An 18,318-nucleotide genomic window follows, 5' to 3' on the forward strand; every position below is an offset into this window, starting at 1 on the left:
TAATGCTATTTTAATTGACCAAACTCTTTTAAGGGAAAATTGGAGGAAAAAAAATGCAAAAAAAATGAGTGCTTTTCTGTTCGTTGATTTTCTAGTTTGCAATTTGTTCACTGAGTTGGGTATTGGATGCGTCAACTATTGATCCATAGGGTTTGTCATATCATACTTAATTGGATGATACAAATCGTACAATATCATATTAGTTCAGTACCAGTATATAGTACAGAGGATATATCAATATTTGGTGCACTGAATTAGATCCCATCCAAATGTACCAATATAATGATGGGATGACACCAACACAAAGCTCGATACTGAGATTGATGTATTTTGGTCTACAGAAATTTAGGTAACATGGATATAGCCATGATGGACGCATCATATCCAGACATCCAATTCACCCTTAAACGTCATCACCATCTCCTCCAAAAGAGGTTCCACCTGAGCGAAAGAGAATAGCTTGACAGTAGCCGCCAACTTTAAAGGCACGAGCACCTGCCCGTCAGGTCCCAGAACGATTAAACAGCAGATCTTACGCTGAACCGCTAATGGATTGGTGCCGATCCAAAGTGGAATTCTTTTCAATTCAGTTCATCTGCGGGATTAGTAGGTATGGCAGTACCCATTCTTGTTATTATAGAGCTATTGGGCTCCGTTAGTTGATCAAGTTGCATGCACAAGCGATACTGAGATGGCACGCTGCCAGTTCTTCCCACCAGCGGTCACGACAACGTATATCTCACAACTGAAAATTTTGAACTGTAATTGAACTAATTAAAAAAAATTATGGTGCTCTGATGCTTGCAGAGAAACGAATGCTTGATGCTGCAAATACTCCTTGAGTGAGAAGAAATTGATATAAAATCGATGTCAAGCGGGATCTAATAATATCAAGATCTGGAAGAAATTGTTTACATTTTTCGCTAACTAAAACCTCAAATGAGCACTCTAAAAATTTAAAAAGATGACCCAGAAGAAAGGGAAGTGCATGGGTCCAGGTGTGCTTGCAAAATCCACCTATATTATATATGTAACACTGAGCAAATTCACGAGAAGATATTCAGCATTTAAACAAAAAGAAACCAGAAATACAAGCATGCCTGATGACCAAAAATGAAAAGGGAACGACAGCACCGATGAAGCACCACATCAATCATTATCTGTCCCTTCCATTTAGATTGCTCAAAGATTCACTTTCGGCCACCAGTTCCTATACGCGGCTTCGCTTTAACCTCACTTTCCTGTTTCAAGGGAAAAGAAAAAAGAACTATATTAGCATCTAAGAATAGTTACGATCAAGAAAAAGGAGCCATAAGAATAGCAACTGCCGCAAGACGATCAAAGTGTAGCATCTAACCAAAGTGGGTTGAGAAACCTCGAACAAGATCATTGATATGAGTGGAAGAGGTGCATGGAACAATGAACACAAAGGTAAAATTGAAATATCAGAAGCTACTAGTTTCCCCGACCCTGATTCAACTAAAAATGGGAAGAAGAGATCTTAAACCTAGACTGACCTGTGGGCTATGAAGATAGATATACGTCTTTGCTGTAGCTGGATTATGATTTTCAGCACCTTTGCTCCAGTCATAGCAAACCTGTTTCATTATAAATTTGTAAATCTGTGAATGAAACAAAAAACTAATAAATCACAAATCACATGCGGTCATTAACATATATCAATTGTTAATCATAAAAAAAAAGTTAGTAGTTTTAATAATGATGCTCTTGTGTCTGGATTACAGATTTACAGCAGTTCACAGTTGCACCAGTGACAAGTGAATTATATATATATATTTCTGTTTCTCCTTTATCTAAACAACCAGTAATAGATAAAATTCTCTGCTGACTTGGTCATGTCTTTATTAGAATATTTTATAAGTATAAATTTTTTAACTATGTTTAACTCAGATGATTTTATGATTCCACAGTTATACCTAATTTTTCCAATTCTACTTTCAGCTTTCCGGTCCTAATTACTTGAAGGAGCAGGCACAAAGCAGATTCAGATGGTTTGTGAAGAAGTGGATCTCTCAAAATAAGATACTTGTTCCATTTCAGATAGTGAATACCAATATGTGGATTTGTTTTAGTGTTGCAGCAATAGTAATCCAAACTGTAAAAATGTACATCCCATAACATTTTAACATTATACAATTACAGTAGTACCCAAAATATTCTATAAACATAACATACTCGTGCCAGGGACCACTTATTTTATGTGTATGGTTTCATCCCGGTCCGTAGCATTGTAGAAATATTAGCAGTCTCCAGCTGCTGTAAAATCTTCACAACTGCGCTAGTCATACTGTCTTCAAGAAAATACATAAAGCTCTCACTTTCACTTTCTAGGATGTTTAGAGTCTATCAGGGTATAAATAAAGCCTAAGTAACATCACCATCACGATGGTGGGATGCCCACCATCCCACCAGCATTTAAAAACTTGCGTCAAAGGACTATTATGAGATAATACAGCAAAATCATCATATATAGGATAAGAATCTCACTGAATTAGTTGTAATGAGAACAACATATGGTTACAAATAAAAGCAAATAGGAGAGAAGTGCACGCCAAGAATCCAAGTGCAACCATTTCAAAACCAGGAGAGCGTGATCATTTGAAAACCAAAATTTTCTCTATAGCAATAATTACAACATGAAGAAATACGACTCACTGCATATGCAAAAATTGATCCATCATGGTTGAAAGCGCTGCATGGGATAGGATAAGGGCACCTAGCCATTGCCTGTCAATTTGAAAAGGTTGGAGTAATTGAAATGATGCAGCCTGATATCTATAATAGAAAGAGGATTAAAAAGGATTCACAGTTTATCGTTGTAACTAGTAGTCACAGATTGAACAAGTATAGCATAAATATTACTTGCAAGAGGAAAATATCAATGCCCATTTTTTAGGGCATATTGTATAAATCAAAATCTGAGAGGAATTATAAACAATAATAATGGAGTTGCAGTACATTAGAATATACTTAACATTAATCCTAGTGAATTTTATACTATAACTAGAATTCAGATAAGCCTCCAAGTCCATCAAAAAAAAAAGTAGTAATGCATTGCCTCCAGAAATTTAAAATCAGCGCGCTCAACAATAGCCAGATACACTTAGAATCATCAAACAGGTCTTCCCAGTACAGATACTATTATTTCTGGAAACTAGCCAAGAAGTTTGATCTACTTAGGAAAGAAAGAAATCTAAGTATCAAAAAAGGAAAAAAAATGTGCTACCTACAAAAATGTTTTTTAAGACATTTTTTTGTGATGCATCACAAGATAACAGATGAATAAACGATCAACAAGATGCTTGCTAACTGATCTAAATATCTAATGAATATATTCTTCCTTTCAATTCTCAAAGAGAACATCGTAGCCGCGTTGCAAATGGGTGCATATTGAATACCAGCAACTGCATGGTGAGACAAACCATTGAGATGAATAACAAATGTGCAACAAATTGCTTGATGGCTGATGTAATCATCAGATACATCCTATTGGTTCTGTATGCAGAACTCAATCCATCTTCTATTAAATGGGAAAAAGTTTTCAATTTCCTTCACAAACATTAAATTCAAAATCATGAAAATCAAAATACAAGCATTAGAATTCATGGACCCAGTATGTTTGGGACAAGCGATAACTTCCATAAGGTAGTGCAAGTTTAAACATAATTTGAATTCCAAAAAGTTAAAAAGAGCATTCAGTGACCCTCCTAATACTTATGACCATATCCTCATCCCTCACCATTCTTAGAGTGAATCATTAGTTTCAGAACTTATCATCGATCTCTGTGGTTATGGGTGTCATCACAGAATGAGAGAAGGGAAAGTCTTTGTCAAAAGGAAATGACGGAAGTGGATTTATGTCCTACAAATAGCTAAGCTTACCCATATTGTTATAAACATACGATCAAGGTGATGCAGTGAGAATGTGATGCAACTGGCAAGGCCATCTTTTCTGTGATTTCATCGAATGGTGATGATAAAGAGACAAGAAGCTTAGTAAAACACGAAAAAGCAAAACTTCTAAAAAAATCACCATAGGGGAATAATTCATTTAAGAATCTAAATATATGTGGAAAGGTGGATATTCAGAAAAATGATAGAGAAACCATCAAAAATAAAGAGCATGTAAATATTATTGTCTGCTGTCCTAAGCAGACCTTCAGTCTTTGTTTGCTGTCCTTGTCCCAAAAGTTGAAAGCACCATCAGATCCTGCAGTGGCAAACGTATGATGTACCTGTAACAAAGAACAACTAACTGAGATCCTAAATGTAAATATAAACATAAGTGGTTGAGAAGAAGGATATGGAGAAACTTAGAATGACATCAGATCTGGCCCTGAATAGAAATACTTGGCAAATAAGAATCCATAAAGCCAACCCAAAATAGTTGGGAAAAGGTGGATGGTTATGGTTATGCTTACAAATAGATGTATTCAAGTACATCACTGATTAGTAGGGCAGGTAAGTAATATCAAGAAGCAGAAATATATGAATTTTGGGTACATATCACACATTATAACATCCAAATGGAAGATTGCGTCATTCATCATAATCTAAAATTTATAAATTCCTCCTCAGAAATGAATCTCAATGTTTCTCACCTTCCCATCAAGCACTCAGAAAAAAAACAATATCTGACACATGCAATTAAATTGACGTAACACATATTTTGAGATTTTCTAAACAGCCCCGTATTGAACCAAATTGGTTTTAAAAATTGTATGCCACGTTAAATGGTGTAAACTCTCAATTTGGGTAGCATACCTAAAGAAAAAAGTGACCTACGAGTACTAAAATCACTGCAAAATACACATATATACAGTAGGCTTCCTAACAATAGAATATTAGCCCATGATCCTGTACTCACATAACCACACATTCTCCAGGTAAGATGTTCAGTGGCATTTTTCATAGATACGCTTTATGAACTTAGGAAGGCACATATCGTGTAAGTAAACTACTAGGTTTACATCATTTGTAACACAATCCCCCCCTTCAATATTTCTATCAAGAATCAGAGGAAAATGCCCCTGAGCTCTTGATATAAAGAAGTAGCTTCACATAAATATGAAATATTGGAAATGGATATTATCCCCAGATGAGATTGCACCATTTGATCTGTTTATCTAGGCAAAAGTACGTCAATTGTCTGCTTATTTCCCTCACCTAATGGCAATGCATATTCCTCTCTGTTTCTCTAGCTCTGCAATTTGCCAAAAATTCTGAAAATGAAATGAAACAATTAAATTTCAGCAGAAATTGATCTAAATTTGGGCCAGCAACGATGTTTTGGCAGAAAATTACAGGGTTAAATTAAGGTGGCATTTGGAGTAATCAAATCCCCAATGATCTAAAATCATCATATTTGATATGCTATGTTCTAGTGATTAAAGATCCTCAAGTATCCATGATTAACCTGTTTGGTATGCCATGGGAATCCAAGATCACTGGCTATGTAATACCAAAACTAGCCCTAATATATTCCATTTATGTTGCAACTATTAAAAAGGCATTCTCAAATAAATTATAGGAAAACACACATGAACATAAATCAAATTATCAAAACCTTTCATTCCAAACCAATTCAACAAGACCAAAAGCTAATCAAAACCTGTCAAAGTAACTCTTGGGGATTATCAAACCTTCCAACTAGAAGAAAAAAAATTTATTGGATTATCAAACCCTTCCCAGCTAGAAAAAGTTTCTCCAGAGATTGGCACTTGTGGAAACATTCTTTTCCTGCTGGACTAGGACATTTTTGTCCTCAAATTTTAGCCCAACATCACTGCCTTGGGGTGATCTTGGAAACCTTCCCTCAAGGATGGGTTTAGCATAATTAGATTGGATGGTGATTTTAAAAATGGGGGTAATTAGGGATTACTACCACAGGATCACTGAGATGCAACCAAACATGGTGATTTTGTCACCTCCGCTCACGTCACCATTGATACTGGGGTCTTCACCCCATACCAAACACCACCTAAGCGTACATAAGACCTATCTTGTCTATGTTTTTTAAGTGTTGGAAGCATTTTCTCCATATTAAACTTAGATTTCACTAGGTTTGGCAGGATTGGAAACACTGCAACATTGGGTTCCAAAAAGATTTGAGAGCAAATTTTGTCATAAATTCAGTTATCCCACAACCTGAGTTTAATATGCATGAAGATTATGGTAGTGGAATCAAACAGGTGGAATTACATATTATGCTAAAAGCGGTTTTTAATGATTATATTTTTAAAAAAATTTATAGTTTGTGCAAAACAAAAGGCTCCCAAACAATATCATATACTTTAAAATAATTTAATTGATATTTCTGGAACTATTATATTATTTTAAGAAAACTTTTTAGTAGTTTTAAATTTTTTTTGTAATTTTAAAATTCCAAAACTACAGCCAAAAATACCTAAACAGCTGAAACTGAAATTCATTTGGTCCTTGTTGAAACTAAAAGAAAAACTGAATGTTCTAACCTGTCTCCCTTCCCAATCTGGAAAAGTTAATCATAGCAAATGAAGCAGCCACATGCCTCCGTTCTACCTTCCAAGTGATCATAAATAAGAGGCGAAAATACTACACCCCTCACAAGGAGCAGCAAGAAGCAAATTCTCTTACCATGGTAGCTTGGCTACATGGTTTGGAGTTTAACCAACACTAACCCAATTCAATTGCATTCCCACCACAATTGTTCATGACAAGCAAACTATAATTGCTTTTCTCCTTCAATTCTGTATGCACTTCCCAGTTCCAACCAATTCATTCCCCTGATGTACACAAATTCTTGGCAAAAATAGAACGCCAGCTTCACTTCTGGCCACCTTCAGCTTCCTTGTCCTCTACTCCCATGATCCCATGAACACTTTATGTTTCCTTGCTCGTGGCCATCCAACCCTGACCTTTTTTCTAATTCAATCCCATAGTTACAAACTCAATTTGGCAAGAGAAAACATATGAGACTTAGAAAAAAACTTTAACAATATTAAAACAAATAAAGAGGTGAATCCAAGATGAAAGAAATAAAATTAAAAAAATGAGGAAAGTTGATAAAATGTCATGCCCTATTAAAACAAGAAAGAATACCAAAATGTTCCTGAACACTAATTCAGTCATGCTGCTGAAAATTCAAAGAAAAAGAGTACATCACAATTAGTCATGGTTAAACTTCAGAAAATCTTTAGGTTATATGTATGCTGATCATGTAGTAACAACTGCTCTGTCGCGTATTTCCTGATCCATCTTTTCCTTCAATCCCTTCAACTAGAGAAAAAGTTTGCCCGCCTTCTTATTGTTTCATCCTGGCCTCTTGGGCAAGGATGACCAATTAAAGTTCTTGTTTTTTGTAAAAGCATTGAGATCCATTGTGGTCCAAGTAGGTGATAAACTTGTTGGTAATGCCAAATGTTATCCTTATGCAGGACGACAACCAAATCATAATCTACCATCTAACAATGTAACCAAAATGTAAAAAGGCCCTCATTTAATAAGAAACATGTAGTAGGAATTATGGATATCTTCAGGCAAACCACATTAGGCTACAGCAATATATCCAAAATATCACCTTTCCAAACAACCAGGTCTGCCGATACAAGTAGAACACATGACCACTATTTTGTTGAATCGGGTGATCAGTAACATGGCCATGGAATTTTGATATGTCAAAAATCAGTCTCACAGCCACCCATATGATCAAAATTATAATATCCAGAATTTTAATATACCTAAAACATCTACATTGTCACCAAAATTATTTGGTATCACGGCCTCTGAAACCACTTAAGGAAAGTGCTAATTAGAAGCAAAAGATCATAGTAGTCAGGTTTAAAAGAGGGGAGGGCGGGTCGGGGGGGGATGTTCCATGTTACTTGAACTTGAGACATGATTTAATTGATAATAAGATGAAGAATTGTGCCAGACCTACATGTGAGAAGGTTTCCAGCAAAGACAAGCATCGTCTATCACAAACTACCCCTAACTACATTGATACCACAATCTCGTACCAGGGGCGAGAACCATCTAGATTTCAGGGAGATTCACGGTACACAGCACACGTAGGCACTAGAGACCATGCACCTGTAGGTTTAGCACACTTCCAAGAGATCTCAAATAGTCAATACTATGTCTCTTAGCACTTAACAAACAAATAATCAACAGGATTTTATTACAAGAAAAAAATAAAGGTATGTACATGATGTATGTTTCACTCAAAGGAGAAGGTAAATTGAATAATATTTGTAACTAGTAGCCTTGAAAAATGTGGTACTTTCTCTTAACAATAGTAACAATAACAAATGACATCAAATCATTACATGGCTGATGAGATAAAGCCAACCCATTCAGTCCGTTTGCAAGAACTAAAATGAAGTAAAAACTAAATTGGAAAGAAACATCACTGTGATCGAAAAGTAAATGTAGAAACTTACAGGATGAAAGTTCAAAGAATTCACAGAATAAATCTCATTGCCTTCTCTGTGGCATTTAAATGTGAAGTTTTTGCTCTGCTGTGCATCATCTAGATGGTGTACACCAACTCTTCCCTCTATCGATCCCACCTTGAAGAAGAGACACGGTTCATTAATATCCTTAAGGCACATAAAAGCTGTATTCAGACGAAAAACCATTTAAAAGTTCTGTTTCCTATTAATTGATAACATCAGAATTCAGGACTGAATTCAGCAAGTAACAGAAAGACTGCAAGCACGTGGCTGGGAGAAGGTAATTTGTCTGTGATCAGCAAGGGAGAACCAAACAAACCAACATAAGTATCAGATATGTTTCAAATGCACAAAAGTAAAAGGTTGAATTCAAATTTGTCAATTAGCACAGGACAAGATATATTTTATAAGCAAAAAACTCTAGCATAAGATATTCATAATCCATGTTACAAGAAAATACTTTAACAAGAATCCATGTTACATTTTATTAACTCGTTAGAGAAAATAAGAAAACAAATAGAAGGAAGAAGAAGCTTGTAACCTACAAAGAAAAGACTTAGGGACTCAACAGACCTCAAGCTACTAGGCTCCCAACCTCACCCATCACAGACCAGGCTCATAGGTAGTTTTTTCATTGGATTGAGGAAATACTGTTCTACCATGTCATAATGAGTAAAAGCTTGTACACTTATGTGTCTGTTCCATCTGCCTTGGGTGGGTTATTTTTTTAGATGTGAATATTTGTGGAAGCAGCTGATTGGGGCATGTGGAGCTGGCATTTTAGGCTAGAGAACAGAGTATTTGATAAAAGATTTAGCTTCTCTTGTCAACAGTAATTATCGTTTTTTATGAATCCACATATGTCATATTTTCTAGATCAGGCTCCAACTGTTGCACTTGAGAATATTGACCACTTGCAGAGATTTCCATAAAACAAGGAAATGTGAGAAATCCTGAATGAGTACTGCACATAAGAGATGACAGGAGAAAGAAAAATGGGAAGAAAACAACACCTACAAAGAGGATTTCCATTGGCTTACATGCATGATGGATACCATTACATTGTTTACATAAGTCGCAAAGATTTAGCCAATTTATCTTTAGACCACACTATACTCCTAGAAACTATAAGAGACAATAGATACATAATCCTCAGATTCTACATAGAATCAAGCAACATTGGAACGAAATCCCAGATGATTGAGGTGACAAGAAAATATGAGGGCTGTATACGATACTCAGTACAGCTCTTTGAGAAAAAGCTATTAATTCATGCTTTCCGACTCCAATTAAGATCAGAGGGCTGTGTTTGAATAACAATAGAACCAAAATGTTAAAAATGTCTGAAAAAAGAATTGTGGATATAAATGTGTGCAAGCATGAGGGATATATCAATATATACCAAAAGACAATCAGCACAGCCACATATAATAAGCACAATGTACAGGAAGTGAAATGCAAGCATACATGAATCTAAAGGACAAAACATTACCAAAAAACCTTGTTGATCAGGAAATGCAGCAAGGCATCTTGTCTGGTACTTCAACGGTGACGTGATTCTCTTGAACTCTGTCTGTTAGTCATAAGTGGCAAGTATTAGACTCATAATAACCTACATAAATAAGAGAAGAAAAGAAAAATAAGGAAAAGAAAAAAATAACAATACTTTTACTAGGTAGATAAACGACAAGCACATCCATTCTTTCTTTCTTTCCAATTAACTGGAATGCTGAAGTTCCCTCACTTGTCAGCATTCTGTTCTTTAACTGTAAGTGCCAAATTTGCCTTTTAAGTACATACACTGAAAAACTAGACTTACAACCCCTCAAATCCTCATCTCCAACCGACAATGTATGCATAAGAAATAGGCCCCATAATATTTTCTAAATCATTTATAAAATAAAATTAATTTATTTCATGTTATCACTGATAACGCTAGTAAACCAGTTCAACTAGTTCTCTTCTGTTATCATTTGAACTTCCTTACCTAAGATGGGAGCCATTTCAAATATGGGATCAGGGAGATAGAGCTTAACAAAAGAAAATGCTAGCTTATTCAGGCATGGCAACCTACATACAGGATTCCAACTACCGAGCTTCTGCATCTCTTTTGGTATAACCTATTCTTCTAAATATCTTCATTTCTTCCTTATAGTCTGAATAGATAGGCAAGTCTTTGCTTGAAAAGTTGTGATTATAATAACAGATAGGACATTTATGGTAAGTTAGTTTATGTGCTATACTTCCATAACAATGGGTATAACAGTCATCAACATGTAATGCAGACTATAAGCCCTGTTTGGAATTGTTATTGGTAGTAGAGCTTTTGTTAGCAGAGCTTTTGCTAGTCGAGCTTTTAACAAAAAGTTGTTTAATGTTTGGTAACTATTTGTGAAATATTAACATTTGTTTGGTAACCAAATTGAGAAAATGATTTTAGTATGAAAAAATGATAATAAAAGACATTATTCATTTTTTAAGTCCTTGTACTATCAAAAACTATTATAAAGTATTATTACTTTATAATTATTTATTTTCAATAGTACAATTATTAGAATAGTATAATATGTTAATATAGCAGTATAATATTATAGGAATATAACAATGTTATACTATTAAAATATGATTATTATGATATAATAATGACAATAACATAGTATTATCATAAAATATATTATATTATTGTATAGATAAAATAAAATAATATAATATACACCATATTATACCAATGTAATAATATTTTATGATAATATAATATATTATTATATTATAATAACTATAATATAATATAATGTAATGTTTATTAGTGAATAATTATAGTACAATATATTTGATATAAAGTATTGCAATTATTATTACATTAAGATATTATTACATATTATAATATTATTTTCATATTAATATAATATAGCACAAAGTTTAGGGGTATTTTGGTCACATGAATAGCTTCCGACAGGCTTCAAAAAGAGCTTTTGGGGAGAAGCTCTAAATTAAAGCTTTTGCCAAGTAAAAGATTTTCAACGTCTAGGATAATCATAAAGCTTTTAGGTTTTTTTTCCCAAACATCATATATCGTCTAGAAGTGTTTTTTAGGCTCCAAAAAGCGCTTTTGGCTCCTCCCAAAGTGATTCCAAACGCTCGTAGTACAAGTGTCAGAAAGCAAGAAAGGTACTGCTTAAGCCATCAAAATGAGACTTCACATGGATATATGCATGTTTTTGATACTCAACCATCATTCTTAAAAATCCATCAAGTTAAACAATTATGAGGGTGTTTAATTTTGGTATATGAATGTGTATATTGGCTAGAATTTTGATTTAGGAATGTCAAAATCCATTGTGTGCTTTTTCCGGTCCTACCCCACAAAATTGTTTTAGCTCATAGTTAACACACCGTAAGGTTCCTACAGAGCTTTTCAAGTGCAATTAAAATGTCAAATAAAGACTATAGCACTTTAAGAAAAGCCAAATCATGGCTAAGATTTGACCATACATATCCACTGACTAGGCGTCTCACAAGAATCTCATGCATGTAACTTATACATATGCATATGTAAAAATTACAATCTATAAAGTTTTGACAATTGATTTCAACTTAGAAAGATTTCCTTGAGTATCTGACTGGATCAAGGGCTTTAATGAAGCCAGATAATATAAACAATTGAGACACATAACAATAGATATAAAACTGATGTATCATCAATTCATCACATATACAAGTAACAGCCATAATTAATATCATAAAGTGCATAATCAATTCCAACAAATCTGTGACTAAGATGTGACTTACCTCCATATGTCTTTACTGGGGAAAAAAAGGTAAAGGTGCAGCATCTTATTTCGCATTGCTTTTAATTTATATAAAAAATTGATATACCTCCTAACCTAAGATCAGAAAAAACTGATCAGTAACATCCTAAGATGATGAGTATGAACTTTTTAGTGACAACTAATATACATATTGGATTCAGATGGGCCCTATTTCCAACTCCACCTCAGCCTAAACGACTCCTCTTTAGGTTGCCTCACAGCTTTGAAGACCAGAAGATCAAAGCATAAAATTTATGCTAATATACCAAGATGTTTTGTTTTTCCTAAATTCTCCTCTTCTGACTATACTATAACAAGAATTCAGGATGCTAGGGGGAGAGAGAGAGAGATTGTGCTTGTGAAGTAGAAAAATAAGCTTGAGAAAATGGAGCAGTAAAAGGTTGACATGGCTCAGGATGGTAACATGGACCATCAAAAAGAAATCAAGGAAGTGTCTCATTCACAAGTATAATATAGACTGATTGAGATTTATTAAGCAACCAATTTTTGTAACAATAACTACCATTAAAGTTTTGAAGCCTACATATTTTCTCAGTTTCACGCAATATAAACATGTCCATGGATACACATCAATCAATTATGATCACAAACTATAACATATGATTCAAGTCTTGGATTTTACTACTTCAGGTACAGCGTAAATAACTTATCTATCATAAAATCCATTGTACAAGTCAACTTGTCTCATTTTTATCTGAATTACCTGAGGATTTTGCAAGTTATATATAATTAGATGTCGATCTGCAGTGCCAACAACCATCAGAGGATACTGCACTGTTAGAGCATAACAGCGCTCTGGAAGTTGCTGAGTATGAACTGGTTGTGCTTGTCTTGTATCCCAATACCTGAAAAGATTGCACAAGCATGAGATAAAATGAAAATTAAACAGAGTGTTGTATCCTCTGATGGTTGTATCATAAGATAATATATGAAACAGAGTGTTGTATCATAAGGAAAAAAAATGAATATAAGATGATGGTCAGCGTGCTTAGGGTTTTGTACCAACCAAAGAAGACAAAAATGAAAACATGATGATCTCGGAACCAAGATTGATATTTCTCTATGAAAAAGCTTAAAGGCCCATGTTAATTCATACACAAAATGTCAATTCTGTAGTTATATGTCTTCCTACTCTGTCATGTTTCAATATAAAAAGAAGATTGCCATCCAAACTCTTGCTCCAGAAAAAAAACAAGAGCGCTTTAGAGCATTAACTGAGAACATAGGGCACAAAAGGAAGAGAAGGGAAAGACCATCAATGTGAGCAATATACATATATCATATATACATATATAAAAAGGACTACGAATTAGATTGCTCAATACAGTAATTAAGAAAAGACAGACTTTAAACTACTGAATAACTTAAATGCCAGGGCTCTGAAGAAACAACTACTTGGAAAACTTTCATATCCACCAGGGTGTTTATAAGATGAAATTCTCTACTTAAACTTACTGAGAAAGTCATAATACTAAGAAACATGTTGTGAGACCAAGCCAGCAGCACTCATAAATCAAGGAATCTCACAGATTTGAAATGAAGTCGGAAGACTGTAAACTGCTAATATATCTTCAAGATATTGAAATAGTAACAAAGCAAATTATGCATCAGAACGTAGAATTAAATGCTCTAAATTGATTTTGCTACTTAATAAAACCCAGTTATTAAACAATTATGCATATCAAAAGAAATTTTTACCTACAAGAAATACGATAGAATAATAAAGTTACCAAAAATTGATACGGTGAATCAAGTTTCACATGCCTCAGTGTCTTGTCCAAGCTTCCTGTGACAAGGAGATTCATCTGTTGAATCCAAGCCATTTCTTTAATGGGTGCATCATGCGCAGCAACTTGGGTGGGTTGGCCACCAGACATCAAAGGCCACATTTTAACCAGCTTATCACAGCCTCCTGAAAACACAGTCGTCCCATCATCCTTCCATGTCGAGCACAGAACCTAATGTAGAAAACAGACTAATTAGTATAAGATCAACCAAACAGCAACAAACAATGCCGTAGATTCTGCCACAAGTTCTAATTGCCACTTGACATGGAAACATCCACCATACTGGATGGTCATGTGATATCGATGCCTTTGGCTGACTGCTCCCTGCCAGAATTTCCCAACATCTGACCTATAGTTCACAAAAATAGTAGAAAGCATGAACTTTAATAACAGTGACCATGACATAACTGAAACCCTTTCAACAAAATCATCACAGAGCTACCGAAGATTATGTTCAGATAGGAATAGACCAGATACCTGATTATCCCAAGAAGTTGCCACCAGGTAATTACCCTTGGGACCGAAGCTAAGGCTGGAAACAGAGTCACTAGGAGCCGGAAGCACCTGTAGTAGACGTTATAAAAATAATTGAAGGCAACAGCAAAGCGAAAAAGAGTCAACTCTATGTGGTTACATGTCAATTTATATTCAAACAAATGGGAACAATATGGTACAGCACTAAAAAATTTGATCAAATAAGATAAGCAAATATAATACAGAGCCTTATACCTCGAATGATTTGTTAGGGTTTGGATTCACCGCTCCCGCATTTAGCCCAGAAAGATTGGCCATCGCTCTTTCCTAACTAAACTCTACAAACATGAACAACTAAGTAAACAATAAATCACATTACAAAATAAAAAAAGAGTCGATTCAATAACTAGTATATCTGCAAGAACCACAAGAAAAACTCTAAATTACTCACTAAACCTAGCAATATTCAACAATTTCCTTGCTCAAATGTCCACCGCGATTCATCAAATCAGAGTAAGAAATACCGTATTCCGTCAAAATTCTGGTTCTTTTACTTAATAGAACCGCATTTTTGGTAGAATGAAATCAAATCAATAAAAAAGCAAATATATCAAAGATGAACCAATTTAGCCAGCGAGTCCAGGCATAAACACTAACGATTCGGTGCAAAACCCTAAAGAAGAATGATATAACTGAGAAAACCCTAACAAAGAAAGAGATATCTACCGCGTTTCTTCTGCTGCGATCGCGTTCACCGACGAGAGCTCTCAGAAGAAGAGAAGAGGCGAGAGGGTTCACAAGAGACTTACAGTAACATTGCGGAGAGGTGAGGGAGGGAAGTGGGAAGCACATATAGCGATATAGACATGGAGAGAAGAGGACGGAGGTACGTTCATCGGAGGGCTGAGGAGGCGCGATCGTTGAGGCGGAGATCAACGGTAGATAAGGCGTCAGCGGGTTCCACCGCGTGGCGTCGGATCCACGCTGCGATCCAAGTAGGCCGTCAGGCGCCACGTCGTCGGACGTCGTGGGAGATGACTATCAGCTGGATGAGGCAAAACGCGAGACGCTGGAGCTAGCAAATAGGGCAACGCCAACTAAGGGAAGGGGAATGGCTTCTGGATTTGTATATAACGTGGCATTTTATGGCTTCAAATGTCCCAAGCAAATATATGCATTAAAGGATTGTAGTTGTATCCTTCGCGCGAAAGAAGGATTCACCTTCCTTTGCATCCATCCGCTATTGGATCATCCACTGCTCACATTGAGATTTGCACGTATCGATGGATGATGGAGTTCGGAGTGCTTTGAGAGATGTGCGGTGGATGATCCAATGGTGGATAAGCGCAAAGGAAGGAAATCTTTTTTTAGCGCATAGGATTCAACCACGGTCTATGCATTCAAAATATATTTAAACTCTTAGGGCTCGTTTGGTTCGCGAGAAAAGGAGGAAAAGTATGGTTAACGGAAAAGTAATAAGATGCCTCTTGTTTGGTTGGAGTTTTCAAAGAAGAAAGATAGAAAAGTTGTATTTCCATGGGAATATAATTCTCATATTTCATGAAAAAGTCTTTTTCATAAGAAACATGGAAAAATTACTTTCCCATAAGCTGGAAATCACTCTATTTTTATTTTTTTCAAAAAGGCCCTTCAGCATTAAAAAGTCATTAAAGACCTAATTTTTATTAAGGGTATAATAGAAATTACACATAACTTTTTCAGAAAAGTGGATGATCAACCAAACATAAGCACTCTGAAAATCTCACTTTTCCATGGTCAACCAAACATGCCAAAAGTACTTTTCCAAGCATCCTTTTTCTAAGAATCTACTTCCCAGAAATCATATTTGTAGGAGGAAAAATGCTTCCCACGAACCAAACGAGCCCTTAGAGATATGCTCTGGATATTCTACTTCTCAATAGGTATGTGCCTCTGTAGAAGTGTGAAGTTCTAGTTCTTATACATGACTAGTAGATCCGCCATGTCATTGCACCAAATTCGGATACTCATTCTCAATGCCAAGCCAAGATCAACTCCTATCGACTTTCAAAATAAGTCGCTTGTTTTCTAGTTTCCCGTCATAAAATGTAGTCTTTTACTTGAGCCCTATTCTGATTAGAGAAGCAAGTGTTCTCCATAAGACAAAGAGGGTATGGTTGTTCATTGAGTCGAAGTTATACATGGAACAGTGAGTTGCAAATAGTTAGTGCTATAGAGCAGTGCAAAAGGTATTCGATAGTGGCATAGTGCTTGTGTTGGTAAGAGAGAGAGAAGAAGGGAGAGAGAGGAGTAGAGATGGAAGAGAAGAAAATTCTTTTCTTGAAGTTTTATACCTTCTTCTATGATAGATCTCCCGGTGAGATCTATTGTGGTAATATTTCTTGTATTTTCTCTAGATTGATTTCTCTTGGCGAACATTGTTGAGGATTATGTATAAGGTCCCACATGGAATAGTTAGTGAGAGGTAAATGGATTGATAAAGTTAATTGGGTCCAAAACTTAATGGCTTAAGCTTTCAAGTAGAACTAGGTTCTGGCTTGTAAATGAAGGCTGAATTTGAACTTCTGTTGTCATGCATGAAGGGGAGAAAGTTGAGGATCTGGTACTAGATTTAGTTCTCTAAGAAATAATTAGTGAGAGGTAGATAGATTAGTACCCATCAATACAATCCCAAAATAGTTAAATAAAATAATAAAAAATAATAGAAAATTAAAATGGACACAATGTACCAAGATTTAATATGATCCACCTAAAAGCTAAGCTACATCAGAATCCACCATAAAAAATAGAGTGCGAAACCTTTTACAAGACTTCACCGAGATATCGAGACCGAGATAAAACCCAATGAATCTTGTTTCACACCTCATGTGGTGCCCAATCATGGCCCCTATATTTAAGGAAAGAGAGTACGAGTGTCTCTCTCTTTCTTGATCCGAGTCACAGAGGTCTTACCTCTCCCGCAATGGAGCCAAGTAACAGTCCTATTTGGACTCAACCAGTGGCTAAAGAAGCCACTTATCCCAACAAACACTTGTAAAAGCCTTGTTCACTATTTATTATAGTGGATTTCTCACCCCCTTAGTAGATCTAGCCTAGATCTCGAATGGTGCACATTAAATCTCAATGTGCCGTGACAATTTTATTTTCTATTATTTCTGTTATTTTATTCAGCTATTCTTGGGTTGTAACGATCGATATCATTGTTTACAGCCGAGGTCGAGAAAAATAGTAGATTGTTTGTTACATATAGCAGGCAGTTCAACCAAATTCGAGATTCCAAGATCAAATGGCACCAACTTTACACTTCAAAAAATTAAAGATTCAAGCTGTATTGGTGATGCATGCTCCAATGTGGCACTTGAATGTCAAAAGAGAAACGCTACTATGAAATGAAGAGCTTGTTAAGAGGGATAAGATGGCAACGGTTGATTTTTATCTAGCTATAAACGAGCCAGTCCTGTTTAAAAGAAAAGTTGAGAAGCATGTACTTGGAAAAATCCGCATCAAATAATTTTTTTCTTAGGAGGCAGTCGTATATCTTGAAGATGCAGGAGAGAGCTTCATTACAAGAGCACATGAATCAGTTTAACACATTAATTAGCAAGTTAGCTGCAGCTGAGGTTGTGATCGAAGATAATGAGAAAATTCATGGATTCCATCTGTATCTTGATGCACATAACTAGAATTTATATAAGCCTGCAACCACGAGCTTAGACACGGCATCGAACACCATATCAATTTGTCACAGAATATTACAATACCAGTATGATCAAG

The 18,318-nt window shown here is 35.4% G+C and overlaps 1 protein-coding gene across 1 annotated transcript; it reads right to left on the reverse strand.

Annotated features, from left to right (window-relative positions):
• Positions 1-843: 843 nt before the first annotated feature.
• LOC103715233 (protein RAE1) lies at positions 844-15,409 on the reverse strand. The gene is made up of 12 exons (XM_008802803.3): positions 15,271-15,409; positions 14,800-14,882; positions 14,548-14,634; positions 14,354-14,419; positions 14,048-14,241; positions 12,987-13,128; positions 9,946-10,026; positions 8,442-8,570; positions 4,179-4,256; positions 2,677-2,748; positions 1,518-1,598; positions 844-1,241 (listed from the first exon to the last, which is right to left on the reverse strand). Exons 2-12 carry the CDS (start codon positions 14,860-14,862, stop codon positions 1,191-1,193), a joined length of 1,044 nt encoding a protein of 347 aa, XP_008801025.2. The 5' UTR covers positions 14,863-14,882; positions 15,271-15,409; the 3' UTR covers positions 844-1,190.
• Positions 15,410-18,318: the final 2,909 nt, after the last annotated feature.

Source organism: Phoenix dactylifera, unplaced genomic scaffold, assembly GCF_009389715.1.
Source record: "Phoenix dactylifera cultivar Barhee BC4 unplaced genomic scaffold, palm_55x_up_171113_PBpolish2nd_filt_p 000190F, whole genome shotgun sequence".
Taxonomy (NCBI): Eukaryota; Viridiplantae; Streptophyta; class Magnoliopsida; order Arecales; family Arecaceae; genus Phoenix; species Phoenix dactylifera.